This window comes from Galeopterus variegatus, unplaced genomic scaffold (genome assembly GCF_000696425.1).
Source record: "Galeopterus variegatus unplaced genomic scaffold, G_variegatus-3.0.2 Scaffold142, whole genome shotgun sequence".
In the NCBI taxonomy this organism is placed as follows: Eukaryota; Metazoa; Chordata; class Mammalia; order Dermoptera; family Cynocephalidae; genus Galeopterus; species Galeopterus variegatus.
The window spans coordinates 468,515-494,304 of NW_007726253.1; the positions used below are offsets into that span (position 1 = coordinate 468,515).

Below are 25,790 nucleotides of genomic sequence, written 5' to 3' on the forward strand. Positions count from 1 at the left end.
AGAAGAAAGGTTTATTTGGTTTACGATTCTGGGACAGCTGCATCCGGCATGGGCCTCAGGCTGCTTCTACTCATGGCAGAAAGTGGCAGGCAGCCGGCGGGTACAAGCAAATCACAAGGTGAGAGGAAGCAAGAGAGAGGGAGAAAGAAGGTGCCAGGGTCTTTTTAAGCAACAAGCTCTCGTGGGAACTAATAGAGTGAGAACTCACTCATCAATCCCCTCTGGCCCAGGGAGGGCATTAATCCATTCATGAGGGATCCGCCCCCATGACTCAATCAGTTTCCAACACTGCCACATTGGAGATCAAATTTCCACATGAGTTTTGTAGGGGACAACACATCCAAACTCCATCACTCGTCTTAAGGTAAACACATGCCTAATTTCACCAAGTCCTGCTAGGGTGCTCTCTAGAAGGCTGCACCAGTTTGAAATCCCAGCAGCAGTGCATGAGGGTTTCGGTCTCCCCTCATCTTTGCCAACACGTGTCATCACCCAACTTTTTTTTCTTTTTGCAATTCTGATGGGTGCAAAGTGATATCTCATTGTCTTAACTTCATTTCTGAGAATACTAAGGAACTTGAGCAAATACTTCCTGGCCATTTGAGCTTCCCTTTCTGTAAATTGCCTATCCATATCCTGTAGAGTATTTGGTCATTTCCCTTTAGAGTTTCCTGTCATTTTTTTGTTGTTGTTGATTTGTCATGAGTCCCTTCCAAAGTCCCTATATCAATCATTTGCTATTGTTCTAGCCACTGAAAAGATTTTTTTTTCAGTTGTTTCAACCTTCTGCTAGCTTTGTCTATGAGGACCTTAAGTGAACGAAACTCTTCACTTTCATGTGGCCATATTTGAAGACTTGAAAGTTTGTAGAGACGTTCTTTCCACCCCCATTTCTTCTGTGAAATGCCAGTTCAAGTCTTTTGCCAACTTTTCTATTGGGATGCTTGTCTTCTTTTCTACTGATTTTAGGAATTCTTGATATACAAGGGTACTTCAAAAAGTTCATGAAAAAATAGAATTAAAGATAATACAAATCTTTCCATGAACGTTTTGAAGACCCCTCGTAATATAGATTCTAATCCCTCTGGTGGGTGTTAAGCCCCTAACATTTCTGGTCTACCCTATGCCTGGGCTGAGTACACTCCTGTGCACAAGGAATGCTTAAGGTAGGAAGCCATGGGTATGCCCAGGAACTATCCATTAATGCTGGAGGTGACCCGGGTGGCTAAGGGTGCGGGTGAGGCCCCAACAGTATTTGCTTCATCCACTTTGTCCAGTATGAACATCCATCCCTTATTTAAGACTTCTCATAGCCTCAAGCCTCCTGTCATCTGGGAAACCTTCCCCAACCCACCTATCCCACCACTCCCTCCAGACAATTAGTTATTCCGTATTGCCACGGGACGCAGTACCTATTCATGTTTTGCAGTGTTTTATACCTGTCCATTGACTTGTCTGTCTCCTTCACTAGAGTGTTAGATCCTCAAAAACAGGCACCAAGTCTCATTCACCTCTGTTTTCCTAGTGCCCAGAAGAGGCCCTGGCACACATATTCATTATAACATAAGCTAACACTTGTCGAGCACTTACCGTGTGCCAGTGACCATGCTAAGAGCTGTGTGTATATTTCCTCACTTGATGTCTACAACAATCCCAGGAAGTAGTATGTTACCCTCGATGCCATGGGGTTGACAGAAACAAAACTCAAACAAATTTAACATAGGATTGAATTCATTGGCTAAATTAAGGGAAAATCTGGAAGTATGCCTTCAGGCATGACTGGATCCAGACTCTCTGAGAGCAATCAGGGTTCTTTCCCTTCATCTCTCTGCTCTGGTTCTCTCCACCTGGCTTGCTTTGCAAACAAGCTCTTCTACCCACAGGGAAGCTAGCTGTAAGCAACAGTGACATGTTAGCTTAGCAACCACAATGGGAAAAACCAACATTCCCTCTGACCCAGCAGAAAAACGCCTATACCTGCTGACAGGGAGTGGTGGCACAATGGCTGGCAGCCCACCAGGAGTTCTCCCCTAAAGCAACAAAGATAAAAGAAATGGGAAATTTTCCTGAACAGAATAAAACTCTGCTCACCATGACCCACCACAGGTGGGTATTGGTATTGTCCCATTGTATCAATGAACAAAGAGGGCACAGAGAGACGAGCTGCCTTGCCTAGGTACACAGCTGGTAATAATGGCAAAAGGAGGATGTAAACTTGGCCTAATGCCAAAGTCTGCACCCCTTGCCAGCCCATTATACCAGCTCTCCATGAGTTCTGGGATGGACGACAGCCCGGGATTCAGATGGCAAACAAGCCCAGTTTTGCAATCCATTCTGAGACTATGATCTCTGTAAGCTCAGATGTCCTCATCAGCAAAATATGGGCAATAAAATAATGTCTATTTTGTGGTAAGGATTAAATGAAACAATTTAAATAACATATTTAGCACAGGGCCTGGCACATAGAAAAAGCTAAATAAATGTTAGCTTCTATTATGAGTAACTGTTCACTGAATGAATAAGTGAGTGAATGGTACCTGGACTCTAACACAGACGTGCTGGGTGGTTCCCCACTCAGAGGGAAGACCCGGGTGCAAGGGTGGGAGAGGGCTTTGGGCCCTTGATAATCTCTACCACCACTCAAGCGCTTACCCTGAATATTTCTATTCTTTGAACTGGACTATTAACTGTTCTTAATTTTATGTAAAGTGGACATAAAAGCGTATTTTTGAATCTGTTAATATTCTCGATCTACAACTTAGCTCTAAGCAAGTTTCCCAGCCTACTCTCTCCCTCCATTGAGATGATTACCCGCAGCCCCTTCTACAAGGAATTCTAGAGACACAATGGGCTCCCAAGCTCTGTACAGCTGGGTTTGCAGTGAGCACAGTCCCCATTTATGACTATGTGTGCATGAAAAGCTTTGGAGGTGCCAAGGGCCATAATTAGCCTGGGAAGTCACCCAAGCTCTCCTAGCACTGTGGAGTCAGGAGTCTAGAAGTCCAGTTCCGGGCCTGGGCAGGGCTGGGGTGCGGTGCGTCCAGACAGGGCAGGAGACTCAAGACTACTTAGTGAGGTCTCTGATGGGCCTGGCAGGCTCATGGGGCACCATGACCCTTTTCCCAGTTGTAATTATACTTGGCCACATAAAGCTCTAGAAGTTGGGCTGGCCCGGTGGCGCACTGGAGAGTGCGCCGCTTGGGAGTGTGGCGGCGCTCCCGCCGAGGGTTCAGATCCCATGTGGAGACCAGTTCCCACTCACTGGCTGAGCGTGGTGCGGGTGCAACACCGAGGGTTGCGGTCCCGTTGCCGGTCCCCAGTACGGGCACGACACCGAGGGTTGCGATCCCGTTACTGGTCAGTAAAAAAGACAAAAAGGAAAAAATAATAATAAAAAAAAAAAAAAAAAAAAAGCTCTAGAAGTTTTCCGTGTTGAGTGGGCATACATTGTCCCAAAACATCCTTCGCTTTCCCTCAGATCCAGGAAACTGCTCTAAATGCCGAAGGTGACCCAAGGGGAAAGCACAGGGAAGGAGTGAACGAGTGGCTTCTCTGAGGGCTGGATGCGGTGGAAGGGGGAGGACATCTGATGGGGGGCCGGAGGGTATAAGGCAAATTTGCCCAAATCTACATTGGCCCCCCTGGGTATATGCTTGTATCTGTATGTGGCTGAGAGCTCCAGGTCCGGGTCACAGAGGACATAGGCTGCAAAGCACAGATATGGTTGCATGCAGGACACGTGATCCTGCCTCATTTTCCCCTCCTCTCCCCTACTTTTCCCACTTTCCCTCCCCCACCCCCATCCAAGCCCTCAGAGAAGTTGCTGATTCACTCGTGCTTTCTGGGGGTCTGACGATATTTGGACACCTCTGGATGCTCTAGCTGGAGTTCTGCCCTTCCTATGTGATCTTGGCCAAGTCAGTTCATGACAATAACCCACTTCGTGTGGAGTCACAAAGGTTGCCTATGCCTTGACGTCACCGAATCCTTCCACCAGGCTCCCTACACATGCATTCTCACATTCGATCCTCACAACAACACTGTGAGATACTGTTAGTGCACCCATTTTATGCCTGAGGAAACTGAGGCCTAGAGAGGTGGTGGGACCTTCCACTTGAACTGCAATTCAAGCCAGGTTCTACTAAACTCCAAAGCTCTTGCTCTTCCATAATCTCAGGATATAGAACAGGGGTTATCACTATCCCTACTGTAGAGACAAGGAAATGTGACTCAGGGACCTGTCAAAGCTTGTACATGTAGAAAGGAGCACAGCCAGGATGCAAAGCCGTTTCTTTTACCACCAACCCAATTGTCTATTTTGCCACCAAAAAATGAGGAGGCCTGAGTAGATGATCTGATAGGCTCCCTCCAAGTGAGATACTTTTTAACTCTGGGTCAGGGTGGAGAGGAGTTGGAAGGTGAATGGAGAAATAAAGAAGCTCCTTGGCCTCACTGCTGCTCTTCATACCTCCTGACTCAGGAAGTCCCAGGGGCTGCCCCAGCCCTGCCCTTTCAGCTGCATCCCTTCCCTTGGTGAAAGAGGGAAAGTCATTTGACAAACCAAGGTCTGTCAAGCCTTGGAGCTTGGACTCCTGAGATCTCACACTGACCCACCCAGTAGCTTCTGCAATGAAGAGCCACCCTCTACCGAGGGGCACCCACCCTGACCTCCCCATACTGACCCCCTCTGTCGACCCCTCACCCATCAGTGTGCCATCAGGGACAGTGGTCCCTAAAGCAGAGTGTGAAGCACACACGTGGGCAGTCACATCCTTCCACACAGGGACACACACTGGCACAGTCTTACACACCACACCCCCTGATCCCAAACCACGCGAGGGAGGCTCCTCTTCCTGACCCGGTCCTGCTTCCCGCAAGCCGCCGCCGCGCACCTGGGACACACCCCGGGGGAGGAGCTGCCGCCTCCGGGACCCAGCCCAGGCCGGCCGCGAGCTCCCATTTCTGCTCCTCCCGCTGCCCACTCGCCAACCCGCCCCGGGGACCGACATGGCCCAGAAGCGTCCCGCCTGCGCCCTGGGACCCAAGCAGGTCCAGCAGCTGCTGCTGTCCTCCCAGGAGGCCAAGAAGTCCGCGTACTGCCCCTACAGTCACTTCCCCGTGGGGGCCGCCCTTCTCACTTGGGAGGGCAGGGTCTTCTCCGGTAAGAGCGGGCGCCCCGGGGTCCCCTTCCCCCGCGGCCCAGGCAGGGGGCGTCAGAGGAGCGGGCGCAGGGACGAGCGCGTCTGTGTCCCGCATCCTGACAGTCGCCCCTGCCCCGCCCACGGCCCCGGACTGTGGGGATGACAGGGGCAAACGCTCCGAAAACTCGGCTGTGGCTTAAATCTAGGGGCTTTCGATTCTCGGAGGACTAGGATGAGGAAGGAAGTTGGAAGGGGAGGCAAGAAGGCGAGGCCATATCCAGAGCCTCGGTGGTCCCGGTGTGCTCGGGGAGAGGGTTAACACTTTCCCGCCTCCCGTGTGTCTGGGACTTCGCTGAGGTGTCCACACCTCTAACCCCTGACCTAGGTGCTATGCCCATTTTTAGATGAAGAAACTGAGGGCCAGAGAGGTGACATGACCCACCTAAAGTCAAGCCCTACTCTCTTCCCTCCACCCTCGGTGCTGGGGGCTGGCTGGGGGAGAAAGTGAGGAATCCACACGGGTGAATCCTTAGTGGGGTGCGGGCCTTGCAGAGGGTCCCGGAGGAGAGAAGCCAGGCAGGGCGTGGGAGCCCAGCAATGAGTGGCCGCCGGGGGAGGCGGGGTGGAAGGGAACCTGTGTCTACGCTAACCTGCTCCTAAGTGCCTTTTCTTTGGTTTGCTGGTTTTGGAGAAAAGCTCACTTGAACAAAAATTCAAACTTGTCTTTGTTAAGCTTAGGGGCATTCTCACTCAGGACAGGATGGCACAGGGTGTGGACGTGGCAGGCAGCGCCTATAGTGTCCCTTTGTGTTCTCTCTTGTCTGTTGAGGTTCTGTTGGGTTTCATGAGTCCCTGGGTCTCTTTGAGCAGGAGAAGTAACCTGGACTGAGTGCTAGTTTGTAAAAGGAAGGTGACTAATGCTATCCATTTAACCCTTACAACCCTGAATGGCAGAGAGGGAAACAGGCTCAGAGAGGTCAAGTACCCAATATCACACAGCTGGTATCGGAGCCCAGAGTTCCCCTGACTCCAGTCTGCTGCTCCGTGGGGAGTAAATGATCTCTGAGTGCAGTGCTAAAATTCAGGCCAGGCCTGGCCTGGCGGCTCTGATGAGTGTTAAACATTAAGCACCACTGCAGACAACTTGGCTGCAATGTTACAGAGCCCTGAATGTAGAATCAGTCACTGATTCTTTCAAATGCCTCCACATCCCCTCCAGATGGTACAGAAAGTTTCCCCCTAGGTGCTCCCAGCACCTACGCTGACCCCTCTTGGAGCTCTTACTACATGGTGTCCTCACTGTCCCTTTACATATCTGCCTCATCCCCTGGACTTTGCACTGCTGAGGGCAGGGGCTGTGTCTTGGATCTTTGTTCCATTGAACTTTTGCAGTTACTTAGCACCTGCCTGGCCCAGAGGAGGCACTCAGTCATTGTTGACTGATTGGATGAATGAAGGAGTGGAGCCTTGAAGATGAGGAAGTTTGGAAGGCAGAGGGGAGAAACAGAGGTGGGTGGTGGGGCCCAGCAGGTTGGGCCATAGTGTTTCCTGGCCTGGGGGGCCCACTGTGGTGGCCTTTCATACGTGTTTTCCAGCCTTGGGATCGGTGTCCTGCTTGGACAAACAGGCAGTCAGACAGCCCCAACACCCCTCCAAAGCCAGGGATATGCCACATGCCAGAATGCTCTGCTCTTTGCTTTTTTAAAAACCCATAAAAAATAAGGCACACCTTCTCTCATAAGTGACTCCTGGGAGCTCCTCTGAGTGAAGTCCATGCCTTGGTCATCCTTGCATTGATTATTCGACACATTTGCTGAGCACCAATTCTGGGGTGCCAGGTAATGTGCCAGGTGCTGGGGAGATTGCCGTGAGCAGAAATGACAGTTCCCACCCCCATGGAGGTCCCTCATCTTGCACAGGACCATGGCTCAAGGTGGGAGCCTCAACTAACAGTTGTGAAAGAGTGAATAAATGAGGTGAACGGATGTGTGTCCTGTTTAAATTGAAGGGAAGGACCTGGTATCACCAGAGAAAGGGTTGTGCACAGGGGATCTAGGGAGGCCCACTGGTGTAGAGAGAAAGCTCTGGAGTCAGGGTCTCCCGGGTTTGAATGCTGGTGCTGATGTTTATCAGCTGTGTGACCCTGGGCAAACCCTCCACCCTTCTGAGTCTCAGCTTGCACATTTGTAAACCAGTGATCCTAATGCCCGCCTTTCAGGATTGCTGTGAGCAGAGCTGGCATTCAGCTGGTATACTCGGCACAGCATGGTAATTTGTTGGTGTCTGTGTTATATGAGTCAATGAATCTGTTGAATCTCATCCCCAATTGTGAGGCTTTAAATGAACTAATATCTATAAAGCGTTTGGCACAGTTTCTGTCTCACAATAAGAATGTCACAAATGGCCTCTTCTACTACTACTATTATTAATGGCATTATTATCGTTACTATTATTATTATTATTACTTGGAGGCAGATTGTGGAGGACTTTTGAAGGCCAGGCAGAGACATTAAAATTTGATGAGGCAGGAAGGAGGGAGCCAAGGAATGTTATAGAGAAGAAGAGTAGCATAAAAGTGGTGTTTGAGGACAATTAGCCCGACAGGTACTCAAGGAGCAGAGGAAACAGTGTCAGTGTTCACTGGCCTGTCCACAATGTCATTACGGTGCCTGGCCTGTAATTGGTCCTCAGGTAGGGTTTGTTGAATACGTGAAAGAATGGCTTGGACTAGGACTGTGGCAGGTAGAGTGACGAGGAAGGAATGATCGGAGAGATTCTGTACAGGACTAATGGAGCGGGCCTGGGATGGGCGGTGTTAGAAATGAAGGAAAGGAATATCGTTCCAGGATTTCCAGCCAGGTGGACTAGGGGAATGCCGAGGCTGTGACTGAGTGGGAAGCTGAAGGCAGAGCTGTGTTGTGCTGGGGACATGGTGGGCGGGGACCAGCAGCAATATTAAAAGCCACGATGGGGTGAGCACTCCCTAAGCACTGGGCACGGAAGATCACCTGAAATCCCACTGCCACCTCGGGGAGTACGGTGAGCGTCCCACGGACTAGGCAGAGCGCTTTCTGTTGTACGTGTCAGAAACCAACTGGAACCAGAAAGGGCAAGGAAGATCTCGCCTCAGACCACCTGGATCCAGGAACTCAACTGCCACCATGCCCTTCTCTATCCTTCTGGGTGCTGGTTTCTTTCCCTTATCCTGCAGGGGGGCTTTCTCCAGGCATCGGGGAACATGAGTGCAGGCAGCCTCTGATTCTCACTCTTGCAGCCTCAAACCCAGCGAGGAAAGAACTCTACCCCACTGACTCCAGATGGAAAAATTCTAGAGAAGGGCTCTGACTGGTCCATTTCCAGTCACAAGCACATCCCTGAGCCAATTGCTGTTGTCGTGATGGGGAAGTGAGATGTATCTGTTACTATAAGAGGAGAAGTGGGGGTGCCAAGCAGACCAAAGCCATAGCCAGCACCCCCACATTTTATAAATGGGATAACTGAGGCTCAGTTTTGTCTGATTCCGAATGCCATGTGCTTTCTGCTGCCTCTTGCTGCAGGGGGAGGTGTGGAAGGGGCAGAGAGAGTTGTGCTGAGGAGGCGAGGGAGCGAGAGGGAGGGTGTTTACCAGAATTCCTGGATCTCCTGATTGAGATAGGAAGTGAGGTCAGGTGCACAAAGAGAGGGCAGGTGGCAGTACGAGGGAGCTTGGAGAGGAGGTGACCTCCAACAGCCTGAGGAAACCTGCTATGGCATCGTAGGGTGAATTGGAGATGATGAGGAGGCAGAAAGGGCACAGCTGAATTTAGACACTGAGTTTAGAGCTTTCTGAGGATCAGGTCTGCCCAGTTCTGTAACTTTCTCCAGCTGAACAAAAGACCAGCCTCCGTGGAGTTTCCACCCTCGGAAGCAGCTGGTGTCCCACCCAATTCAAAAGTAAGTCTGGCTGCAAAGACAGCCTTGCTGTCATGACCTCATAATAATAATCATCTTCCCTCTGTTACTCCTGACCCTAGCCAGGGCTTTCTGCCCTTAGAGATGGGCCACCCAAGATGGTAATTAATAACTACAACAATTACATTCTTAGGATGCACCGCTGGCTGGTGACATTCTGCAATTGCTTGTGGAGTGAACCAAGTGAGAGTTGCAGAAGGAGGAGGAGCTCACGGGTGAAGAAAGAACTGCTGGGGGAAAGGGAAGTGAGAACACAAAAAAGAGAGCTAGTACGGGGCAGAAAGAGGATTGGGAAATCAAAGAAAATGGGAAAGGGAAATGGAGTCAGCACTGCCTCATACATGACGGAGGTCCAGCCAGTGTTTGTGCAAGATAGTTGAGGGATGGGCAGAGAAGAACCATGGAGGGCCACCTCTAACCTGGGGTGCTGTGCAGGTGTCCCTGTCCTCATATGGGGTATACACCTGGCAATAAGACCGCCAGGAAGGATCTTGGGACAATGTCTAAACAAAGGATTTCTTGGCTGGGGCCGCTGCCAACTCTTTACCGGCACCACCCAAGGTATGGGAGAGTCTCCCTTCTTCAGTTCATGACCTTGGGACAGTGGTCTCTCTTTTCCTTTTTCTCCTCCTCCTGTCCTCTCCATCTGCCATTTAGGGAAAAAGCCACTTCACTGGACCAGCTATGATGTATTCTGGGAGGAACACAGCACATAAACGAAGACACATAAGGATATCCTGGTTGATCGCTGAATCCAGCTTGCCTTGGCTTAACGCTTTGGTCTTCCCCCCAACCAGCCCCTGCTCTTCTGATTCCTTCCCTGGGCTCCCTTTCTGCTGGAAGTATTTCCCTTCTGCTTGATACCAGCCCCCTTCTCTCTCCACAGCGGTTGATCAGTTGACTGACTCCAGGCCCTGCACCCTACTTCACAGCATCTCCAGACTGAATCAAAGCAGCTTTCTCCACCTGCTTCCATTCCCTACAGTCCTGCCCACACCACACCCACTTTCCCACTGTCCCCTCCACCTCCCAAGGAACATCAATTAGTCTTTTCCACTGTCACTCAAAAGTGACTTATTACAAAGATGAGCTTTACTAAAATCCCTCGACCTATAGCTGAGTTAGAAAATAATTCATACACAACATAGTGCGTTTGCAGTAGAGAGGGGTTTAGGAACATGGAGGGAGTGTGGAATTTCCTTAAGCACATGGACACGACATTTCTCTAGTCCAGTGATTCTCAAATGTGGTCCCAGATCTGCAGCCTCAGTAGCTTCTGGACTTGTTAGAAATGAGAATTCTTGGGCTCCAACTCAGACCTGTTGAATCAGAAACTCCCAGAATGGAGCTTAGAAATATGTTTTAAGAAGACCTCCAGAAGATTCTGATGCTGCTTGCTTGAATGTGTAAGAACCACTGCTCTGCTTTTTTTAGATGCCTCAGAAAAGAGAGTGGGTACCGTGCTCTCTTCTCTGAGCAGCTGGACCCAAATTGCCTCGTGAACGAACTTCTTTCCTTGCTGATATCTTGATAACTTCTGACCCGAGCCTTATGCACCAAACCACCTGAAAGCATGCGTCACTGAAATGCCAAGGAGAATAAGAACAGGCCTTTGTATCTGACAGGCCAGGATGTGCACCCTGGCCTCCTGCCACCAGCCTCAGCTTTTACCTTTTATAATAGCATCTGCCTTACCCAGCTGTTAAAAAGACTAATTGACATGATGCAGGTAAAGTGTTCCAGAGTGCCTGGCAGATGAGTGCCCAGTAAAAGAAAACAATTAGTAACAATAGCACTATCATCGTAGTATTATTTGATCCAGTCTTAATTATGGATTCATAACTTGGCAACATCCCAGCCTGTCTCTCGTGTGTGTTTCAGACTAAGCAAATGCAACACCAGGAATGGAGTTGGTGTGGTTGGTTTGCCTGGATAGACAACAGCCCGTCTTCTGGGCCTAGGGAAACAAAACAAAATTGTCTGTCCATTCAGGATTGAAGTACATGGCCAAAGGCTTCCTTCCTTTTATTCTTTTGTTTTGTTTTCTTTCTTTCCTTTTCTTTTTATTTAATTTAATTAATTAATTAATTTTTTTGGAGCAAGATTGGAATATTACGTTCGAACTTGCTAGACTTGCTAGAGGCCCCAAACACAGTTATTCCTTTGCACCTCAGACATCTAGCACCGAAGTGGGACATTCTATTCATTCAATAACAGGTGACCATCTTAGCTCCAGCCATGCTGTGGTTTGAATGTTTGCCGCTCCAAATCTCACAATGAAATTTAATCCCCAGTGCAACAGTGTTGGGAGGTGGGGTCTAATGAGAGGTGTTTAGCTCATGAGGGCTGTACCCTCGTGAAAGGATTAATGCCACTGTAAAAAGGGCTTGCAGGAGCAGCTTCTCTCTTTTTCACTCTCCTGCCATGTGAAGAACAGTGCTCCTCCCCTCCAGAGAATAAAGCATTCCAGGCACCGTCTTGGAAGTGAAGACTGGGCCCTTACCAGACACCAAACCTGCTATCACCTTGATCTTGGACTTCCCAGCCTCCAGAACTGTGAGAAATAAATTTCTGTTCTTTAAAAATTACTGAGTCAGGGCCGGTCCGTGGCTCACTTGGGAGAGTGCGGTGCTGATAACACCAAGGCCACAGGTTCGGATCCCATATAGGGATGGCTGGTTAGCTCACTGGCTGAGCGTGGTGCTGACAACACCAAGTCAAGGGTTAAGATCCCCTTACCGGTCATCTTTAAAATAAATAAATAAATAAAAATAAAAATAAAAATTGCCGAGTCTTCCATATTCTGCTATAGAAGCACAGAAAAGACTAAGATGGGCTGCTGTAACAAAATGCCCCTAGACTGGGTGGCATATACAAGAAACATTTATTTCTCACGGTTTCGAGGCTGGAAGTCCAAGACCAAGGTGCTGGCAGATTTGGGTGTTGGTGAGGGCCCCCTTCCTGGCTTGGCTACCTTCTCACTATGAACTCATGTGGAGGAGAAAGACTGCTGCTGCCTCTTCATCTTCTTATAAAGGCACTAATCCCATCGTGGGGCTCCACCCTCATCTAAAACTATGACCTCCTAAAGGCCCCACCTCCTGATTCTATTACATTGAGAGTTAGGGCTTCAATACATACATCTGGGGAGGACACCAACATGCAGTCCATAGCAGTAACTGAGAGCTCACTGGCTTCACTGTTCCAGGCCCTGGGCATACCGCAATGTGTGGCATAGACAGTCTCTGCCCTCAGGAGGTTTACACTGTAAGAGAAGAATTAGATAATAGAGACATTTATTCAAGAGTGTTAAGTGCTATGAAGAAATTTAAAGCAGGAGGTGGTGGAGGGAAGAAGCAATTTTAGATGGGTGATCAGATAAGTCTTCTCTGAGGAGGTGACATTTGAGCTGGGACCTGTTTAGGATGAGCCATGTGCATCTAAGGGAAAGAGAGGTCCAGGTAGTGGGAATAGCCAGTGCAAAGGTCCTGGGGCAGGAGCATACTCAGCACCCTTGGGGCGCAGCTGGAAGGCCAGCAGGCCTGGAAAACAGAAGAAAGTGAGGTTTAAGCGGTAAGCAGGTTGGCACCAGATCATGTAGGGCCTTGTAGTTGTGGAAAGGATTTTAAAGTGCCTGAAGGACAGAGACAGGACCACTGTTCCACCTTGTTAGAAGGGGCAGAGGGTTACATAGTCCTACCACCCACAAAGCCTTGACTTTCATGCAATTACAGCAGTGGCTAGCAGCTGCTGAACACTTACTCCAGGCCAGGCTTCGTACTATGTGCTTTACACAAGTGATCTCAACTCATACTCATGAGAGCCTATGAGGGAGACCCCATCATCACCATTTACAAATGAAGATACTGAGCCTCAAAGAGATTTAATCCCTTTCCCAAATTCTCAGAGCCAGTTGGGCAAAGGGTCCCAGGGCAGAATAGAACCTAAAAGAACTTCTTTCTACAAAGCACTGGTTGAATAGTGGGGAATGTGAATGCACTCCCTCCTAAAACAATCTCTCTCTCCTTAACTGGCCTGTTGAAATGTTCTACATGCAATAAAGGAAGATTTCTCTATGTGAGGCCTTTCTGAACTTCCCACACTAGACACATGCAATCGTCCTGAGAGACCAGGCCTTTCACAAGCATGGCAATTTGCTTTAACAGTACATCAGAGAAACCCAAGATCTATGTGAATCATGTCTAATGGAAAAAGTGTCAGGCCTGAGTCAGGAACAGAGCAGGGCAGGCTGAAAGTACAGGGCTTTGGGGTTAATAGACTGGGAGTTAGGTTGGCAGGAACTGTAATCAGGGAGAAGCAGAAGTCAAGTGTAGGAAGGTCAGTGGAGGTGGGAGCACTGGGCAGGTATGGGCAGGCAAGTGTGGTGTCATTTCAGGTGGGGATCAGGAAACTGGCTGGGGAGCTAAGGTGGGGGAGCAAGAGAGACTCATTTACTAATTCAACTTTCATTGACTTAGCAGAAAGACTGAGCAGTTGGGGGCCAGTTATCTCTGTTATAATAACCAACATTTTAATATGAGCAAATGCTGAGCCAAAGTAGGCATTCAGTAAATGCTAACCACTACTTTCAGGGTTCGAATCCCTAATTGTTTCCTGTCCTGTATCCCAACCCTATTTACTGATTTCTGTATGGCTGCTGATGGAAATACACATGAACCATTTCAGACATAGGAGGGTGTGCTGGCTCATAAAACTAAACTGTGGGAAGAGCTGCAGGGTAGCCGGGCCTCAGGGGCAACTGCCACCAGGCCAGTCTCCCTTTCAGTGCAAATTTCTGTATTAGTTAGGTATGGATTACACTGCTGTAATGAAACGATCCCAAAATACAGTGACTCACAATAGAGTCCTGGTTTTCTCTCACATAACAATTCAGAGTAGGCAGCTGGTCCAGGGCAAATAGGCAAATGTGCTCCATGAGTCGACTAGAGTCCCAAGTTCCTTCTCTTATGTTGCTTCTCCATTCCTATGACCATAAGCCACGTGTCAAAGCTGTCCCACCCCATCACCTCTACCATCCAGGCTGTGGAAGGGGAAAAGAAAGGAAATAATAGGCAAGGAATCACCTAACAAAAAATGTGATCCAGAAGTTTCCACATCACGTTGAGCCACTTCCCATTGGCCACAGCTTGATCCCATAGCCACACTAGCTGCAAGGGAGTCTGGGAAATATCATCTTTCATGGAGTGGCCATTTGATCAGCTGTATTGGGATGGGGAGAAATAGGAAATGAATACTAGGGAACAATTAATATCTCTGCCTCAAGGAGAAAGGCAAGTACAAAGAGTGACACAGACCACATCTTGGTAGTAAGAAGAGAGCTCAGCTCCCATGGTCATTTGTTCATGGCCTCACCTCCATGAAAATGGGTTTCTTAGTCAGCCAGTCTGGCTATGCCAACGTTTTGTCTCCCAGGAGCAGCCCCATATCATCCTCGCCCAGGAACACCCCTAGAGGGACACTAGGGAAGACTTCCTTACTAAGGGCTGGGCCACCTTAGTGGCTCACCTCCCTTTGGAGGCCCGAGGATTGCCTTAAGGCTTGTGCAATCACAGGCACCTTCTGCAAAGTTTGGGCATGTTTTGTTTGTTGGTTAGATTGGTTAGTTAGTTTTGACAGTTTGTTTTGCAACACAACTCACGTAAAACCCTGGCTGAACTCTGACAGCCAGAAACCAGCATCAAAAATTTTGTCCAGCCCAAACTTTGAATCAGGACCTGTCTTAGTCTGTTCAGGCTGTTATAACAAAATACCATAGACTAGGTAGCTTATAAACAACAGAAATTTAGTTCTCTTAGTTCTGGAGGCTGGGAAGTCCAAGATCAAGGCACCAGCAGATATGGTATCTAGTGTGGATCTGCTTTCTCTTAGATGGTGCCTCCTTGCTGTGTATTCACATGGTGGAAGGGGCTAGGAAGGTCTCTGGGATCTCCTTTATAAGGGCACTATCCCATTTATGAGGACTAGACCCCGTCATTAGGCTCTCATGACCTAATCACCTCCTCAAAGGCCGCACCTCCTAATAACCTCCACCTTGGGGGTTAGGATTTCAACATACGAATTTGGGGGGTACACAAGCATTCATATTCTAGCAGGACCCACCCCCAGCTTCGATGACCTGGGGGGCTCTGCTTACTTTCTTAAGCTTCAGCATCTCCCTTGGCCTTGACCTCGGCAGGGGTGGTGAGGCTGCTTAACCTGCCCTGTTATGCTGCCGCTGCTCCCAGGCTGTGGAAGAAGGAGACATTGAGTGAATGAAAACGAGAGGTTTGGGGGAAGGGCCACTAGAGTAGGTCAAAGAATCTACCACCCCTGCAGAGGTCAAGGCCAAAGGAGATGCTGAGCTTTAAGAAAGTAAGCAGATCCCCCAGGCTATGGAAGCCTGGGGATGGGATCTTGCTATAGTCTGAATGTTTCTGTACCCTCCAAATTCATATGTTGAAATCCTACCCCCCCACCCCCCACCCCCAGAGTGATGGTATTAGGAAGTAGGGTCTTTGGGGAGGTGATTAGGTTCTAAGAGACTAATGAGGGGGACTAATCTTCATAAGAGTCTTCAGGTCAAATTGCCATCTCCTTCTCCCCACCTTATTGAGAGTAACTGGTCCCTCCCTGTACTGGAAGGGGGCAAGTCTCATACTCAACATGTGCAGTAGGAAGTGGTTTTGCTGCACATACCACTGGGCTCTCCTCTCTTCTCAGGGTGCAATGTAGAAAATGCCGCCTACCCACTGGGCATCTGTGCTGAACGGACTGCTATCCAGAAGGCTATCTCAGAAGGGTACAAGGATTTCAGGGCGATTGCTATTGCCAGGTGAGTGAGAAAGCCAGGTCAAAACAGTATTTGTTCATCTTCCCAGTCAACATCCTCAGGCACCTGTTATTCACTCATTCATTCATCTGACACGTGTTTATTGTGCACTTTCTATGTGCCAGGTACTGTATAGGACCCTGGGCTGAGTACTGAGGATAAGGAGATAAGTAAGAAATGGACTCTGCCCTTGGTGAGCCTACAGAGCAGGTAAATAGCCAAGGCAACTCTAAAACAATGGCAGGTGTGGTCTTCTTGCAACAACACAAAGTACAGCAGAATCCCTAGAAGGTATGATAGAAAGGCACCTGGTATAGACTCTCCTGCCACCACCCCATTTTACAGCTGAAGAAACTGAGGCCTAGAGAAATGAGCAACTTTCCTGGGAGTAAGTGGCAGAACCATGACAAAACTCAGGTCCTAGAGTCCCCCTCCAGGCTCATTCCATTGCAGCATGCTGTGCCAGGAGCTCAAACACCTTTCCCTGCTGTCCTTAAGCTGATGCTGGGATCCTGAACCCACTGCTCAGCACTTACCTCTAGGTGCCTGAGCCAGGATATAGAGACAAGCTGGTGGATGACAGCCAGATGAACACCGGCTAAGCAACAAATGAGATGCTAGCCCAGGTTCTGGCTGAACAAGAGCCCCAGCTAACTCTCTCTGCATGCCCCAAACACAAAGCTCCTAGTTTCCATGTGCTTACCCTCAAAGGGAGCAGGCCTAGTTCTTGTTGGACCTGGACCCGGACTCAGTGGTTTCAGGATTCAAACATATGAATGAGCTCCTTTGGACCCCATTAATTTAATGATTTAATGGAGAATTACTCTCATGTGTACCTTTGCATTGTCTATGAGAGGGAGTTTTCTTAGCAAGTTAATGGTACAAGGAAAATTACATGGGAAATACTTAATCCGCCCAGAAAGAGGCTGCATGGCTAAGCAGGTGTGGGTCTTTAGGGACATCTGGCTGCATGGGTCACATATTATGGGTGGATTATTTCTTCATTGTGGCTGAGCTGCAGCACCTTTCTGGCAGGAATGCAAAGGCTTAGAGCAAGGCCAATAGGGCCGTGCACCAGAAACAAGCCCGTGTGTCTTTTCCGAGATCCTAAACTTGGCCTCGGCCTGGCCTTGGAGTGGTCCAGCTTTTTCACGGTTTGTTTCTGAGTAAGTGGAGCGAAGGGTGCACTTACACAGAAGGGGCCCAGCTTCCAAGGGCTATGACCAAGGTCTGTCCTGCTTCCCTTCGGCTTTGTGAAGAATAATTGAGGCCCTATTGGGAACATTTTGTACAGATGAGCGAAGATCAGGATGTGAATTGCACTTCATGAAAAAAAAAATGGGGAGAAATAATTCAATTTCAAAGCCGATCCAAGAAAATAATGATATTCTGGGGAAAAAGAGGCCAAAGTCAATAAAAGGGTAATGGCGCAGTAGCCTCGCTCTGTTTAGAATTTTCCAAATAAAAGGCTTTTTCTCTCGGTCATTATCTACTTTTAAACATGACTGAGTACTGCGAGCAATGATCAGCAAATGTTCCTATTTACTCAAAACCTGCACTTTTCAGCACCCAACTGCTCTACTCTGCATATTCAGCCTGCACCAGCATCCTCAAGCCAGAAACGCAGTCATTATTGTGCTAATGATTTGTTAAATTGAGAGCGTGGATTTAGAGGATGAATGGGAAATGCCAACCCCCTTGTTAACGCTGGATGCTGGACGGGTCTGATCAGTCCAAGAGAGCCCCCCTGGGATCTCTAAGGATGGAGATGTGTGTATCTGCAGAGCCTAGAATGGAACTTTGCTCACGGAGAGATAACCTTGTCCCACTGGGGTCCCAGCTGCTGTCATCAAAGTCGATAGGTTTTCAGCCTGTCAAGTCTGATAAGCAGAGCTTCAGTGTGTGACCAAGGTCAGCACAAACCACAGAACACCATAAATACCCAGCAAAAGGCAGGACAGAGTGAAGGGCAGGGGAGAGGCAGGACGGGGGAAGTGTGAAGAAGTGTCCTGATGCAGCCAGCACGTTCTGGCCTTTAGTGCTTGCTCCTGGCAGGAATGTTGAGTAAAAGTGAAAAGCCCAGCCTCCATAGTAAGGGAGACCCAGTTCCAAACCATGCTCCACCATCAACCTCGGCATGTTACTCACACCCTGCGAGCCTGGCTTTTCATCTGTGAAATGCAGAAGAGAAGAGTAACACGTACCTATTGGGCTGTTGTGGAGATTCATGAAATGATTTCTGTAAAGTGCCTGGCACAGAATATGTTATAAATTAAAGTTATTGTTTTAAAGTTATCGTTATTACTTCTGCAAGCTGCAAAACTGCCAAAGGCAGCGTGTACAGATTCTGGGTTCAAATCCTGGTTCGGTCTCTTACTAGCTCTGTGACCTGGGCAGATCGCTTCGCCTTTCAAGATCTATAACATGTAGGTAGTAAGAGTACCTGCACAGCCCTACCCCTTACAGGGTTGTTGGGGGATTAAATGAGCTAATGCATGTAAGGTCCTCAGCACAGTGCCTGGCACAGAGAAGCGCAACGTGAGTGTAAGTCACTGCTATTATCGGGCTGTCTCCCGGCTCTCAGAGCTATGCCTCCTGGATGCACCACCTTGTGAGTTTTGGTGGTTGAACCCCAGGTCAGATCCAACTTCCCAGTGGAACGCCTGTTTTTACCCCCTAGAAAGCCCTAATGCAGGTCACCTTCTCTAAGGAGCTATCCACTGGGTAGTGGGCCATGCATGCCACGAGACTGAGAAATGAAGTGGTGAGCTCGGCAGGGGCCAGACCATACAGGGCCTTAATAGCCAGGGAAGAGGCTGAATTTCACTCAGAGCACCTCTTCCACGGCCCTAGCCACAGTCCGCCAGTGTGACTGGTAAGGTCCCCGAAGGCAGAGATTCTCCACTTGGTGTCTGCTGCTCCTTTCCCATGCCTGCCTGGCATAGAGCAGGCTCTTGGTCAACACAGGTGGGATGAAATAAGGAAGAACACTAAGTCCAGCCTCCAAGAGCTTACAAGAGGCCCCTGGTGGCAGCAGCTGTCACCTGGTCATTGCAGGAGTTGACTTGGCTCAGTGGGCATCCTGCGCAGGGGTCCCCACCCTTTCATGTTCCCTGGGCTTCTCTTCTGAAGCTGGAAGCATGCTCAGAGAGGACCCCAGCTTTCCATAGAGGAGTACCATTCTTTGACTGGATCCCCACATATAAAAGTTAGTTGTCATGAGGATTAAATAAAATAGCACCTCATCACTCTCTGTCCCCTCAGTGCTTTATTCTGTTCATAGCATCTGTCTCTATCTCCACCCGACACATGGTTTTAGTTGGTTGGTTATCTGGCTCCCCTCACTAGCCTATAAACTCCTGAGCACAGTGCATTTCATCTATTTTGTTCACTGCTGTATCCCCAACACCAATGACAAGGCCTGGCACATAGTAGGTGCTCAATAAATATTTGTGGCTAGAAATGAGACAATGAATATAAAGTATTTTGCAGGATGCCTGGAACATTCTAGGCACATATTAAACAATATAACAATTATTGTTAATATATAATAAGATGAATTATAAAATAGTACAAAGAGCATATAGTATATAATAAAACTGTATATGATTAAGTACTAAATTTATGGCAGAGCTTTTATGTGTAAGGGAATAAATGTCCAGTAATCAGTACAGGCAATAACAGTATGTGGACAGCATTCTAAAGTTTACAAAGCCTCTTGTACACCTTATCGCGCTTTATCTTCTACCATTTCTACAAAGTAGATGATGTTATTATGCACATTTTACAGGCAAAGAAACAAACCTTGGATGGGTTAAAATGACTCAGTCAATGTCACACATCCTTAGCAAAAGGAGGAACCAACCAAGAACCAAAATTTAAATCCTATGTTTTTCCAGACGTATTACAAAGTGTTGGGCCCAGAGGAGCCAGGATGGTGGTGGCTGCAGTTTAACCTCTGCAGGTTCCTACGGTTAAACACACCTTCTTTAAGCACCATGCTTTGTCCTGCTCAGAGCTGGGGGATGCCCTGTAGGTGTCCAGACTCTCACAGGCAGCCCCTGGTTGTCAGCTTCTCTTCTCCAGGCTTTCTCAGATGCAAGGAGCCCATTTTCCCCATTGATTCACATGCCTTCTTTTATGCCTCAGGGCCTTTGCACATCCTATTTTTTCCTTTGCCTACAACACAGAAAAACCCCAGGCTTTGGAATAGCATCTCTGTTACTTTATCTCACTGAATCTGTTTCCACCCATAAAATGGCCATTCTGACATCCAGGTTGTTCTGAGAATTAAATGAAATAAGGTATGGTAAGGGCCTGGAACTTGGCATATAGTAGGTGCTCACTAAATGGTGACTTATGAGTTCTACACTTCCTCCAAGGACAGGGCCAAATGCCACCTCCTCTATAAAATATTCTCTTACTTCATAAGCAGGGATTGTCTCCCTCCTACTGTGTGTGCTTACTACATTTTGTTTAAAATGATAACTCATCTAGTTTTCTATGTCACCCACTGGGCTGAGCCATCTCTTGAAGGACAGAGACAAATTCTCAACCTTTGGGGTGTCGGTGACAGTAAGTGCTCACTAAACGTCTATCAAATGCACTAACGAGAACAACTTACCCATGGCCTTGCCTTGTGGCAGTGTGGAAAGCTGTCACGTCGCCTTCTCAGCCTCTAGGACACAGCACGTCTGTGAAATAGAAACTGCCTGATGGTGGTTGACCTAATCTGGAATGGGGCAGGGACTTAGTGCCTGAATCTTAGCAATTGTCCTCTTGCCTTGGGGAGAGACTGATCTGAGTTTGATTCTCTGTTTCCCCAGTGACTTGGAAAATGATTTCATCTCACCTTGTGGGGCCTGCAGACAAGTCATGAGAGAGGTAAGCAACTTCCTACAACAGCAGAGTTGAGCGGTTACAACAGAGGCCATATGACCTGCAACACCTAAAATATTTACTGCATGGTCTTTGATAGAAAACCGTTTGCTAACCCCTGCTTTAGATGGCCAGGAAGGGCCTCTCTTGCAGATGACATTTGGGCAGAAATAATGAGAAAAGACAAGACAGACAAAAAAGTCTAGAGAAGGAGATTTCCAGGCTGGGGAACCAGCAAGTTTCATGCTCAGATGCTTGGTAAGTTTGATAAGTAGCAGGAAGGCCAAATGGGCTAGGGCATGAGGGGGTTGGGGGGGTCACGGGGAGTGACAGGATGTGAAGTCAGAAGGGTGGGCAGGGCCAGATCACAAAGGGCATTGTAGGCCATGGGATGGAGGGTATATTTTATTCCAAGAATAAAGGGAACTGAACTGTACACTAAAGAATGGTTAAAATGACAAATTTTATTTCATGTATATTTTACCACATTAAAAAAAGTTGAGAAAAGAAGAGATTAAAAGGAAGCCATTGGATGTTTTCAAGAAGGGACTTAAGGGATCTGATATACTATTTACAAAAGGCATCTTGATGAAAGACTTCGCAATTTCTTCAACTCTAAAAACAAAGGGGTGGTTTAGATCATAGGTTCTTTTTTTTTTTTTCAAAAGATGACCGGTAAGGGGATCTTAACCCTTGACTTGGTGTTGTCAGCACCACGCTCAGCCAGTGAGCAAACCAGCCATCCCTACATAGGATCTGAACCTGCAGCCTTGGTGTTATCAGCACCGCACTCTCCTGAGTGAGCCACGGGCCGGCCCTTAGATTGTAGGTTCTTAATCTGGGCTCAGTAGAAGTCTTTTATGTTTGTGTGTACATTTGGAGGAGGGGGAATGTCAATAGCTTTCATGGATTTTCAAAGAGGCCTATGTCCTCCAGAATTCCAAAAGATTAAAGCCACCAGCTTTGAGAATCCCAAAGACCCCTGAGCTCTAACATGGTATCATCAGCCCCTCTAAATACAGCATCCTGTTTGACACCCACCCCAAGCCAACGAGGGAAGTTCGTGCCATAATTCCCATTTCCAGATGAGGACTCCGAGGCTCAGAGAAGTAGCATGACTTATGGAGGGACCCCCAGCCAGCCAGTGGCAAGCTGGCGACCACAGCCAGTTCAGGCTGGTTCCACAGCCCATGCTCCACAACGCTGTCTCTCTGCCTTTATGGTTTTATAAACTGGACAAAATTATTTTCAGCCATGGAGGAAACAGAATAGTACTTTGCCATGTGGAAGCTGCTTGTTCCATTGGGGTTTCTGCTTTTGGAGTGGTTTGTATTTTGGGGACGAGGAGGTTGTTCCAGCTTTGTTTTTGTGCCTTAAGGTTTCAGAGCACCTGGAGGATGCAAACACCTCCATCTCCCTTCTGTTCTTGCTAGGACTGCAAACCAGACACAGTTCCAAAATCCAGATGAAAAATGCTGCCATGAAAGCACTGAATTCACACTACGAAATTCATCTCAGGTTAGAGGGGCAGAACTAGCTGCCCAGCACAGTGGCAATGTCTGAGGTCATATTAGGAAGCCACGACAAGGTGCCAAGTCCCTGGCTCTCAAGGCTCCAACTTGGTGAAATTGCTCATTGCTGTTTTCCCCAAACAGATCAGTGATTGGCAAATGAGAGAAGGCAAAAGAAAAAGCTGCAGGAGGGAGAGGTGAAACTGAAACCAAAATGCGAATAATAAGAGATGAGGCTTGGGAGCCAGGGACCTGGCACTTAAACTCGCCTCCGCTCAACTTTGGTCCATACCCTCAGGCAGAGCCTGCCAAGCAGAAAAATTTCCTTCCTTGAAACATTAATTCTAAAAAAGCTAGAAGATTGATTGTGCCTTGTAATAACTTAGGGATTCAGACAGAGGCATGGAAGAACAGCAAGCTGCAAACCTGAGTGGTCACTAGCAACCAATATAATCAATAAGAATGGCTTCCATCAACTGAGCACCTACTATGTGTCAGGAATTGCACGTAGATGCTTTACACAAATCATCTCTAAATCTCACAACACCCAGCCAAGTAGAGCCTGGGTCTGTTCACTCCACCTCCAGGGCTCTTTCCATGATGCCATAGCTGATTTAGCTTTCTGCCCACCTCCCTGCCTAGTACATTTTCTCATCTCTAAAACCAGGTCAAGACACTGAATCCCAAAGAATTATCATTCCCCCAGGGTCACACAGCAAGTAAATGGTGCTCCTCCGTAACACAGGAGAAAGATCAGGAGACATATTTGTCTTTACTGACTTTACCCTGCTAAGCCTCAGTTTCCTCATCAGTAAAATGGGCATAATAACAGCACCTACCTCCAAGGATAGAAAATGGAATGACGCATGTGCAATATCTGGTGTGCAATGTAGCAGGCAGGCAGCTTCTCCTGGTGTGGGGAGTAAAGGAGATACTGTAAGGGAAGCAGGTATTAGTTGTCATTTGTCATAGCAGAAGGGGACCTGGCTCTGGGGGTTAGATAGTGTCCTTATAAAGCCCTGAGAGAGCTTTAATGGAGCATTTATTGCCTGTTAACAATGTGCCATGCATTGTGCTGTTTAACAGCATCCTTTCATTTGCTCCTCCCTTAAGCTCTATGAGCTAGGTACAATTATTGCCATTCCCATTTTACAGATGAAAAAACTAAGGCACACAGAGGAACATTAGACATAAGTGGTAGAGCCAGACTTAAGCCCAGGTCCACCCTAACCCCTCAGCCACACTGCCTCCCTCATACTGGCTTTGTCTCTTTTCCAGTTTGGCACCAACTGGGCTGTGTACATGACCAAGCCGGATGGGACGTATGTTGTCAGTACAGTCCAGGAGCTGCTGCCTGCCTCATTTGGGCCTGAGAACCTGCAGTGAAGGCTGGATCACCTGTGTCCCACTGCCTGGGAGAGCCTGGGATCCCCCAGGGTTTTCTCACAGGCCTGGGGACACCTGCTGAAGGAGCCCCAACCCTGCAGGGGCTGGGCAGGGAGAACTTTTCCAAATTACACTCAAGCACTATGGTCTTCTGTTGAACTGATAAAGGGTTTTGCTCCAGCCTGGGCCAGAGCCCCTCCTTGCAACCCACCTCATCCTCCCTGGGATTCAGAGCACCCTGCCCCTTCCTTTCCTTCCTGTGGGCCCTCTTTAAAATTCCAGCCAAGTCTGGACAGCTTTCCCATCAGCCTTCCCAAGGTTCTATCCTGTTGCGGGCAACTTTTCTAATTATAAACATCACAGAACATCCTGATTCAGAAGAGCATGTCTTTGCCCTGTCTCTGTCACTGCTTGCAGCCCTTAGGAGGGACGAGAGATCTGTCTCTATAGAAAGACCTGGACACTTTTCGCTGGGAGGGGAACCGTGTACCTTTTCATGTGGAGAGCTGAGTTTTCAGGCTTCTTGCTGCTGTGTTCTCTAGATGGGAGGCCTCCCCCACCTTGGCTGGGCCTAACTGCCGATAACCATTTCCAGAATGTTTTTGGCTCACGATAGACCTGAGCACTGGATGCCGCCCACCCTCGTGGTTGTGGCTGAGAGATTCCAAAGTATGAAGGGGGAGGCACGGGCTTGTGCAGACAGCGTAACAAAGGCTCTCCCAGGACCCACTGTGCATCGGATACTTTCGTGTGTGTTCCTTTTTATGTAAAGTGCTCAACAGTCCTGTGACGTGGGTATCTTCCCCTTCTTACAGATGAAAGCACAGGCTTCAGAGAGGTTGAGGAACTTGCTCCAAGACTATGGCAAAGCTCAGAGCAGAATCCAGGTCCCTTAACCCCCACGATGATCCAGAAACATTCCATGCTCTTTGCCCTGCACTATGCTGAGGTGTTTAACATACTCCTCAAAAAGTTCTTTGCAAAATAGAATTAAAGATAATACAAATTTTTCAATGACCTTTCTGAAGTACCCTCACATATAAACTCACTTAGAACTCATTTATCAAACTCAGCTTTACCAATAAACAAGTCAGAGCTCAGAGAGGTTAAGTCACTCACCCAAAGTCACACAGCTAACATATGGCAGAGCTAGAATTTGAACGAGGTCTGTATTATTCCAAGTATTTTTTTCCCTTTCTACACAGCTGATGTCCTTATTTACTGAGTATCTTTCAGTTGTCAGATATGCTAAATACTGCAGAGAGAAAGATGTATAAGAAGCAGTCTCTGCCCTTGATGAACTCACAATCTGACAGGGAGAGAAACGTGTAAACACGCCTAATGCACGGAAGTACACACTGTGATCCAGACAGTCTCAAGTGTAAGTGGGCACGGTGGGGGGCATGCTGCTCTCTGGAGTGTGAGGAGGGTCAGGGAGGGGACTGTCTATTTCGTTGGTGCACTGGTTATCACACACTCTCTCACACACACACAGAATTAGGAAGGTCAAGACTGAATAAGGGAAGGAGCCGGCCCTCTGGAAGGGAGATGACAGCTCTGAGTGTCCTTCCAGGAGGAATTGGCCTTGGGGCTGGCTAGGTAGGTGTGGTAAGAATAGAAAGTTCTCCTTTTCCAAGGCAAGCATGTACCTGGGGACACAGGACGAGGACAGGTAAATCACCCTACCCTGGAAGTCCTTTCCACCTGGATCTGGAGCATCTGCAGGTGCTGCTGAGAGCTCGGCTTCTCCACAATACACTTCAGACCTACCTGCTGCCGTGTTGGGAGACAGTAAAGTTATCCCAGCATTGCTGCGTGACTCAAAACTCCACTCTGCCTTTCTTTATAAATAGCTTTGGGGGCCTTCAGCACACTTCTGAATATTCCAAACAAAAATGGCAGAGAAATTAAAACAGTGGCGGAGGGGGAGGGGCGGTGGAGGCTGGAAGAAAATATGCCAAGATGTTAACATCAGCTAATATTCTGCTGTTGGAGCTCCTGCCCTGCTGTCCTGAACCCCTCCCCGAGTCCTTTGCACATCCAGGGACTGTAGACCAGATGGAGACTGTACTGCTGGCCTCCCCTGAGAGCCAG

General features: G+C 48.2%; 1 protein-coding gene across 1 annotated transcript; it reads left to right on the forward strand.

Moving 5' to 3' along the window:
- Nucleotides 1–4,969: 4,969 nt before the first annotated feature.
- On the forward strand, nucleotides 4,970–24,636 carry CDA (cytidine deaminase). The gene is made up of 4 exons (XM_008590633.1): nucleotides 4,970–5,161; nucleotides 15,813–15,924; nucleotides 20,748–20,805; nucleotides 23,589–24,636. The coding sequence occupies exons 1-4, from the start codon at nucleotides 5,008–5,010 to the stop codon at nucleotides 23,694–23,696; spliced, it is 432 nt and encodes a 143-aa protein (XP_008588855.1). The 5' UTR covers nucleotides 4,970–5,007; the 3' UTR covers nucleotides 23,697–24,636.
- The last annotated feature ends 1,154 nt before the right edge of the window (nucleotides 24,637–25,790 follow it).